Consider the following 9,855-nt stretch of genomic DNA (forward strand, 5'->3'; position numbering starts at 1 on the left):
GCAGGGTGAGTTACACAAACCCTAACAACAACAACAACAACAACAACAACACCGAGTCCAAACTAACTTGTTGGCCTGTTGGCTAACTTTCTGTAGCCGTTAGCATGTGTTGATTAGCTGGGACAGTTAGCTTCCTGCTAGCTAATCGATACTGCTCCTCCCGGTTGTAAACACTGTTGAGCTAACAGTGTTAGCGGTTATATATTGATTATAAAGTTATTAACTGATCAGTAACGTTTCAGGGCGCCTCGGAAACTCCTCACTCTGCTCACATTTGTTGTTGTTGTTGTTGTTGTTGTTGTTTACCTTCTTTTATATCTTTGTGAGTTTTTAAAAACTTTTTTGTGCCGACCATCAATCAGTCAATAAACATCTCTGTGCACATTCTTTCATGAAATAGACATAAATTAAATATAAAACCAACAATAAATATAATATAACTGAAGTATATAATAATTATTATTTTACAAAAAGGAACTATTTTCTTTGTTTTAACTCTTTTATTTTGACATGACTTGTATCCTTGGTGACCATATATCCATAAAAATGTTCATTATATAGTAATTTAACTGACCTTTTCCATTATAAGGACTATATATATATCTTATAAATACATTTAGTTTCTCACAGGACACCAGTGTGGACGTCCCTTGTTCCCTAACTGTATCTGTAAAGGAGCCTTTCTGTATATTTCATTTTATATTCAGTTTATAACGCTAGCAGCAGATAAACACTGAACTCAGTAACTGCAGGACGTTTGTGGAAAATGAGAGATTATTGATCAGAGCTGAGATTTCCTGACAATTCTCCGTCTGTATTGTGTATTTATTGTATTTGTTAACAATCATACAGACTAAATATTCTTCTTTTATTCTTCTTTTCTGACAGATTCAGTGTTTCATTGTTGCTCTTTGGTTGTTTTCTAACACAGGACGATGTTATTGATCATAAACACTGTAAATACACTTTCTTAAATAGTAATTTAAACTTTGATTCAGTTTTCCTCACATAGATTCTGTATATTAAGTTATCTTAGAGGCCACGAAGCTTTGCCGACCCTTACGTCGAGATTGTATGTTGTTATTTTTAACTTTTATTTCAGTTTGTGGTTCAGCTTTAGTCAGACGGGTCTTTGTGGCGTCGTGGGGACTCTCGGGGACGCCGTGTGTTTGGGTTTCTCCTGGCTGCAGGCGGACAAAGCAAACTGCTGCATTATTAATGTGTGACATGATTTCCACTCCGAGAGGCCGCCGGCGCTGTAACCGGAGCCAGCTCGGCCCGCTGCCGGCCCCGGGGTTGTGAAACGTGACCCGGATTGTGGAAGAGATCTTTACCGTGAACAGACTCAGACGGGAGTTTATTCTCTCTCTGTGTTCATTTACTCTGTCTCTTTCTGTATTCAGTTGTTTAGCAAACGTCACACATTATAAACCTCTCTACACTTTTCTACTCTGCTTCAGTCAGGCTAAAGGAACTCTGCAGTCTACTTTATGTTGACCACGGCGCCCCCTAGAGGCAGTTACTGATGTAGTTATTGAGGTATTAAAGTGTTGAATACAAACTTAAAGAAGAGGCCAGAGTGAAATTTGATGCAAAATAATTTTAATATATTGATCAGCAGTTAATTAATTCAAGCTTTCTTCTGTTTTCTGTGAACATTGTAGTTTTAACTCTCACCTACATTTATTTCACAGCTTTAGTTACCAGTTAAGTTTCAAATAAAAAAACATAAAAAACAACAAGAAGTTTATAGAATACATTGTTCATGATTCAACCAGTGGTTCACAGCAGTGTCTAGTTGACGTCTGTGAGTTTTTACTGCCATCAAAGAAACATTTCACTTCTCAAATCATCGTAACGTGAAGCATTTGTAAAAGATTGTAAATCCTTAAAAGAGTCTAAACAGGAACAAAGCAGCTCTTAGATAATTACATAAAACCTGAATTTTGCGCTGGAGGAAGTGATTTTATATGTGTGTGTGTGTGTGTGTGTGTACCATCAGTTTAGAAGTCCAGTGAACAGTCGATGTGTTGCCTCTCTCTCTCCCTGTTGTCTCTTCAGCCCCCCCCCCGCGGTGGCTGGGTGGCGTCATGGCGTCGCGGCTGCTCGACCGTCTGAAGCGCTCGTTGTTTAAAGATGGTCAGGGGGCGGGACCCGAGCAGGAAGCGGGAGGCGTGCGGGAAGAGGAGGAGTTCAAAGAGGACAGCTGGGAGGCGGAGCTGGAGGAGGAGGACGAGTGCGTGACCGAGCGACTCGGCGGGACGCTGTGCTTCGACAGCGGAGGAGGAGGCGGAGCAGCGGAGGACGGCGGCGATGGCGGCGAGGGGTCGGGGCTGGACAGTGACTCCGACTTCCTGGGAGAGTCGATGGAGGAGGGGCTCAGCAGCACCGGTGAGGGTCTAATAATGCTGCTGAGCATTTAACGGTCCGGCTGTCTAATGTTACACATTGTGGAGACTCAAAGGATTCTTACACGTCCTGGAAAACCTGGAAAATTAAAGACTAGTTTTCCAGTAATGGAAAAACCTGGAAATTGATTAAAATGATCAAATATCCTGAAAATAATCAGGAGCTCAGGTACATTAGTGGAGTACTGTCAGTAAACACCACCTGAGCCTTCTCTCGCCCGTCTTCTTGCAGACACCAGTCCTGTGGGCGTCTCTCCCGTAGCTCCCTCCCCCTCGTCCCTGCTGACCCGGCAGCTCCAGGAGAGCTGGAGGAGCCTGCGTGGACTCGGCGGAGGAAGCCCCACCCCCGCTGGGCGCCGGCTGACGGACAGCTTGTTGTTCGAGGTGACCGACGCCGGCGTGGTGCAGGATGGCTCCTCCAAATACGTGGTGAGTTCAAACGTCCGGAGGGGAGAGAACAGAGAGTTCCTGTGATTCAAACGCAGGTCACATAGGCACTGGTGCTGTACTCTAAAGCACCTGACCTCTGCTTAAACAGCTGATAACGAGGTTCAGTTTCAGCCTGATTGATTGATTGATTCAGCCTGTTCTATCTCTCTCCAGCTCTACACCATCCACGTGATCCAGTCCGGTGGCAGCGATAAGACTCCGGCCATCATCACCCGCCGATACTCCGACTTCCAGCGGCTCCACGCCACGCTGCGACGTAACCACGGAGACCAGATGGAGCGTGTCTGTTTCCCACGTAAGTAGAAGTATAACAACGTTATTTTTTAATGGTCCGTCGCACGCAGACGGGCACGGGGGAGGTCGTTGGGTTGAATCGTCGCACGCTGTAACCCGGGTCTGTCTCTGTAGGGAAGAAGCTGCGTCGGAACTTCACGGCGGAGACGATCGCCAAGCGGAGCCGAGCGTTTGAACAGTATCTGTCTCACTTGTGTTCACTGTCCGCACTGCGGGGGGCGCTGTGCGTCCGACAGTTCTTCTACCTGACGGACCTGCAGGCGGGACAGCTGTTCATCAGGTAACTGAGTTTCACAGCGGCGACAAACGGCGCCCACAGAATGTGATTGTTCTCTGGTGTTGTATCATCGTCTCACTGTTTGAGTCCCAGCTTTGTATTTTGACTCTGTGTTGTTCCTTTGAGGGTGGGACGTTACCAGGAGGCCTTGGGTCCGCTGCTCAACGCCAAGAGACTGCAACAGAAACTGGGCTGGGCAAGTTACTATGACAACCAGGCTCAAGCCCCGCCCCCGGCCTCCTCCCATTGGTTCTTCACCCTGGTGGGGCTGTCGAGCTGTTTCCAGGCAGTGGACCAGCTGGAGGAGGCCCGGGATCACTGTGACCACGCGCTCCGCGTCCTGACGCCCGCTGAGACTCAAACTGACACGGAGGACGGGCCCCTCCCACCCGAAGAAAAGCCCCTCCCATCCGAAGACAAGCCCCTCCCACCGTGCGAAAAGACTGACGTGTCGCGGCAGAGCGGCGACAGGCCACACCCCCTCCTGCTGCCGCTGTTACAGGCGGTGGTTCGGCTGTCGTGGCAGACCGGGAGAGACAAGCGTCACTGGGAGGAGCTTCTGAGACACCTGGAGGAGCAGAGGGCGGAGCTAGACAATCAGCCAACCATCAAAGAGTTTCTGGTCAAACACAACCTGGAGGAGAGCGAGGGGGAGGGCTAACACACACACACACACACACACACACACACGATGCAGAGTACAATCACTACGCTACAACACGAGATGTTAGAGCCACTGTGTGTGGAAATAACATCGCAGAGAATATTTTGGAAAAACAAGTCAGAATTTAACAAGAAAAGTCTGTTTTTATATAGTTTAATATTTTGTAAATAAATTCATGATAAAATATTTAAAAAAGGACTTTAAATAAAGTTAGTGATTAATTTTAATGTTAAGAGAAAGAAAGTCATAATTTTGAGTTATAACATTATCAGAAAAACTATTTGGGAATAAAAATATAATAAAAATTAGAAAAATAAACGTGCAATATTCAGATAAACAAGTTAGACTTTGAGTTTGACTCAGAACATTTCAACTAGTTCTCACAATCTCTGATATTTCTGTGCAAACACTCCATCGACCTGCGTCGGTCACGTGTTCAGTCGTACTTTTTAAGCCTTAAAGTCGCTCTGATGCTTCGATGATCCTGAAAGAATAATCCGTTTCAACCATCGTCCTTTAAAAACACCACAATGTGTTCACAGAGTCCAAATAGACGAGTGTAAGAGTATCGGAGGAATGGTTTACAGGTTTACAGCAGCGGTGTGTTCAGGTGTCTCATCGGGAGACGTGATTGTATCTCATATCAGCAGATACCACAGTGTTTAATAACTTACATATTCTTTAATTTAGTTATTTGTTTAATGAAGCAGCTTTCTGAGAACCTTTATCTCCTGTCAGTCCCTCTGGGAAGTTGTGATGTGGCAACTTTGACCGATCATTGTTTCACAACATTGAGACAAACTCACTTCCTTGTTTCTGGTGCAAGATGCAGACGTGTGTCACACTTTTACCCTCCGCACAGTGAGATTATATTCTCACTTTTTAATGAATCAGACAAAACAAAATCACAATTTTAATGCAAATAAATGGCTTTTTTTTTTTTAGGCTGCGTCAATCCCCCCCAAAAGACTTTATATGGTTCAACTCACATATTTAACTACAGAGGTTTCTTAAAGCTGGAATCCTGAAGCATTTTCACTCATATTCGACTGAATCAACCAATGAGAGCGTCTGAATCGGGATCTATAATCACACTCAGTGCTAACGCTGATTATTCCAAGTATTTTAAATCCTGCATTGTTTCCATCCACAGTGTGACATTATGGGATGTACAGACGATAACCTCGACTGTTGATTGCTCAGCAGTAACTCAGCATTGTCTCCGTTCAGCTCATCACAACAGAGATTAAAGATTAATGCACAATTCCACCTTAACTCACTGAAACCGCTCCCTGTGAACACATCGGATTATTCTTATCAGGATTATTTATGAGACATTTTACTTTGTGATTAAGATTTAGATTTAGATTTTAGAAACTAAATTATTTTATTGCACTTTTTGAACCCCCCCAGTGTTTCAGTGTTTGTATGTGTGACATTAACAGTTAAAGAGGCATTAAATCACAATCAACCGGCTGCACACGATCAGTGAGTCCAGAGTTTAATGGAAACCTCTGCTGCTTTCTCTCTGATGGATGTGCATCCGTAGTGGATGTGGTTACTATGGCGACCTGTTTCCACTGGTTACAGGAGTGGATGACGAGATAAGGGATGAAAATAGATCGGCAGGAAACAGATTTAATCTGATTGATTGAGAGTTTGATGAACCACAAAGGAGTTAATAACGAGGTTTTTAAATCTGGTAGCGGTCGGTGTATGTGTACCGCCACGGGGGTCTCGGTCCGGAGGTCTCGGTCCGGGAGGTCTCGGTCTGTTGTACTCAGTATGGAGACTGATGTCCGTCATACTGTGGTGAGCACGTGTGTGTATTTTAGGCGGTGTGGATGGAAAGACATCGAACACGCCAACGCCGATTCAACAGCAACACATCTATACGACTCTGCCACCGACAGGGAACCGACTTCAGTCCGGTTCCGGCACTGAGTTTTAAAACCGTTTAGTGGCTTTGGACCAAGAATACATCAGTTCAGAACCCAAAAAACAGCAGGTTATCCTTGGCAATCAAAGTGGGCGTGTCCTATTGCACCGTTACGCCTCTAAGGACAAGTGATTAATAAGGGACGAGAGGTCATTAAAGAGTTTGAACACACACATCGTCACGTTGGTGCTGCCGACCGGAGGAACCGTTCGCGTCGGTCGTCTTTAGGGAAGCTCGGATATTGCCCCCCCTTTATATTCAGCCTTACTGCGATGCCTTCACAGCTTCTGCATCCTGATCACGCAGCTTTCATTCTGTTTCCTATATCAATATATTTATCAGTATGTATGCAGCTCTTCACACCTGACAGTGACAATGTGACCGACAGGCTACGGAGCCTCTGGAGGGTCACACAGTGGAGGACAGGTTCGCTCTGTGCTGGACTCTGACAGCAGGTCTGGACCGGGTTGGACCAGCTGTGTGTAATTTGAGCTTCTTGGCCTCAGATATTAAAATATATCAATAAATTAGATCCGTTCTGAACAAAATGGCTGTTTTTTACCATCAGTGAGTTTAATTCTGTGATGTTTTATGATTTATATCAACCTTTTCTATCATTTAATAAATATTATATTCAAACTGAACAATGAACCCAGTGAACTCTAACTGTAAGAAGTTAATGTAAAATGATTATTTGAGCAGATTATTTCCTGTTCATGGAACTTTTTATACAATTCTGTGTCTGTATTCTGTATTTTCATCATCTTTAACAATCAAACAGACGTAATAATCTTCTGTTTAGTCGTATTCAGTGTTTTCTTCTCCCTGATGTTCGGCTGTTGAACCAAACACTGAGATATCGGCCTACTGTGTGTATTTATTACATTTTCTTACAGCCTTAAAATCAAGAAGACCTCGCGACCTCCCGGGTTGGGACCCAGTGATTAACACCACCTTAGGGGCAACTGAACTATATTTGGGATTTATCTCCACTTTTATTTGATTAAAGCTTGAAGCTCAGTAATAATGAACCGTTTGAACTTCCACACAGCCGCTGCAGCAGCATCTTTTTCTGTTTTTGTTGTGTTTCCACTGGAATCAGAACTTCAGCTGGTGGAGACGCAGCCTGTCTGTCTGCCTGTCTGTCTGCCTGTCTGTCTGTCTGCCTGTCTGTCTGCCTGTCTGTCTGTCTGTGTGGACCTGCAGCCGCACTGCTTCATAGAGCTATAAGCAAGTATATTTTCAGATATGGAATAAATTTGTTACAAATTCTGGATTTCTGTTGTTATTTTCTTCGTGTTTGACCTTAAACACCGAAACACCAGAGAGCCTCAGAACACAGCTTTAGAGTTTCAGAGCTTTAGAGTTTCAGAGCTTTAGAGTTTCAGAGCTTTAGAGTGGGGCTTTATGTAATTCCAACAGTTTATATTCAAATACATAAAAAAAACTTTATACGACAAAAAACTGCATGAGATCATCATAAAGTGACTCTACGCTGCTTTTCATGACGCCAACTGATGCTTCCTCGCGTCCTCTCTCCTCCTGTGACCCGGGAATCAAGGAGAAGTATCGAGTATCCTGAAAGCAGATGAATAATGGGACTAAAGTTTATTTTATGTGTATTACAGCAGTATCTTTATTAAAATGATGAATCACCTTCATTCACAAATATTAGAGTTTACACATAATCAATGATGATGGAGATGAATGACAGAAATATTGATCAGTCCCTCCAGTTCCAATTAACACAACCGATCCGAAGTTCTGCTGCAGATTTATTGCTAAAAGCATCTCAACGTGCTTCACAGAAAGAAGGAAATCAGACATGTTTATGTATTTTGGATGATAGTGTCATTATTTTAGAGAATTTACTGGATCAATTAATCTCAGAACTGTTTGTTTTTGTGCTAAAATCCACATGTCAACTCATTCTGACGCTCTGTGGTGTATTATTGTGCAGATATTAATAATACAAGTACATAATATTAAGTAAATAATGAATCATAACACTGATGTGTACATAAATTATAAAGATTTAAAAGGAATATTAAAACAGATATAAACATTAGGGATGCACCATAAGGATAAATTATTGTTGATAATTACAGCTGATAAATTATTTTAATGTCTGTTGATCTGCTCACTGTGAACTCACTGTAACCGCAATGCCACCAGACTCCCTTTACAACTCTCTCAGTTTAAGAGTTACTGACTGAGGACAAACTGTGTGAACGTTGTGAAACTTTATCTGCGGCTGATTATTGATTATCTGGATCTTCTTGTAAATTCGGAACCGTTTCACATCAAGTTATTTCTGACTGAGTTCATTTACAGCGTGTTGAATACACAGCAGGTAACAGCAGGTGTGATCAGGCTCAGTGTCACCGCGGATGCAGCGGCAACTAGTGGCACTAACTGACGCTGCGGAGGGAGTTTTACTTCCTCCTTCGCGGTGGAGGAACTACGATGCGCACTTTAAACGTAATAAAAAGAAGGACAGCTGGACGGACGTTAACCCCGGACACTCGGTTCCTGCCCGGGGTTGAAGTGCACACACAGCCCGGCAGTGTGTGACAGAGCACCGCGGGGAGGACACACACATACACACTCATTTCCGCCATCAGGAGACCGTGAGTCACACTGTTGGTGAGCCCGAGGCCGGCGCCTGTTCTCGGCTGTGACACCCCCACACACACACACACACACACACACGGGAGGACAGCCGAGAACAGGCGCTGGTTGTGGGGGCATGGACCTCACCGAGCTCCTGCTCTCGCTCCGGTTCTCCAGCGGACCTCCAGCGGACACAGGAGCCCCGCAGGAGCCCCGCAAGAGGAACAGAGCGAGTGACTTCCGCAGTCTGCAGCATTGTGCTCGAACAGAGCTTCACAGTGCGACCATGAATCCAGAACAATGTGTAAAAGGCTGATATAGTGAGAGTGAACTCCACATTAACGAGCCGCCATCAACAGTCGGTGTTTTAATGTTCAAACAAGGAAACAAACGCATGAATCCCGCACCGCTGCAGCCAGCAGGGGGTCAGTGAGGCCCTGTGAACCAGCGCAAACTGAGCCTGAACAGACCAGCAGACAGCAGGGTGAGACAGGAAACTGCTCTACATGAGCTCAGAGGAAGGAAAATTACAGTTAAATAACTGATCAATCACTGATCAATCAATATGGAGTGAGTCACAGAAGAACAGATAGAAACAGGTGAATGAGTTCATGGATAATTATTATTATTATTATTATTACTTTATTTAATTCTGAAGATATTAGTGGATACGTTTTCTTACTCAGATGAAGATTAACTGTCATCATCTTTAACATTTAATATCACAGTTCTGTTATTATTTTATATTTCAGTTAATTAATGACTGTTTGTATCCTGTTTGACTCATTTGTCTCCAGGTGTCACATTGTTGTTGTTGTATTATGGTTTATTACAGTGGTTCCCAATCTGAGGGTTGGGACCCCCACTACAGGTCGCCAAAGCTTAACAGGGGGGGGGTTTGTGAGGTCTGCTGGTTTCAAGGCGTGCTAGAAAAGAGGTAAATAGTTAAGTAAACAGTCTAATAGAACAAAGGCCGAGTATCAGAGACAATAAAAGACTGAAACTGTCAGAAAAGAAGATGAATAATTCTGTACCATTGTTAAAAATGATTTAAATCCATAATTCAGAATTATATAAAAAGTTCCATAAACAGAAACAAATCTGCTCAAATTTCATCCAAATCTCTCGTTTGACACGAACCTTAAACATTCTGCTAAAACACAACTTCTAACTCATAACACTGTATCACACAGCCAGCAGGGGGGTCAGT

General features: G+C 43.7%; 1 protein-coding gene across 1 annotated transcript; it reads left to right on the forward strand.

The window, feature by feature from the left end:
- The first annotated feature begins 2,044 nt into the window (after nucleotides 1-2,044).
- On the forward strand, nucleotides 2,045-7,308 carry snx21 (sorting nexin family member 21). Its single transcript, XM_051426605.1, has 5 exons — nucleotides 2,045-2,391; nucleotides 2,641-2,837; nucleotides 3,012-3,153; nucleotides 3,267-3,432; nucleotides 3,556-7,308. Exons 1-5 carry the CDS (start codon nucleotides 2,091-2,093, stop codon nucleotides 4,088-4,090), a joined length of 1,341 nt encoding a protein of 446 aa, XP_051282565.1. The 5' UTR covers nucleotides 2,045-2,090; the 3' UTR covers nucleotides 4,091-7,308.
- The last annotated feature ends 2,547 nt before the right edge of the window (nucleotides 7,309-9,855 follow it).

This window comes from Dicentrarchus labrax, unplaced genomic scaffold (assembly GCF_905237075.1).
Source record: "Dicentrarchus labrax unplaced genomic scaffold, dlabrax2021, whole genome shotgun sequence".
Classification (NCBI taxonomy): Eukaryota; Metazoa; Chordata; class Actinopteri; family Moronidae; genus Dicentrarchus; species Dicentrarchus labrax.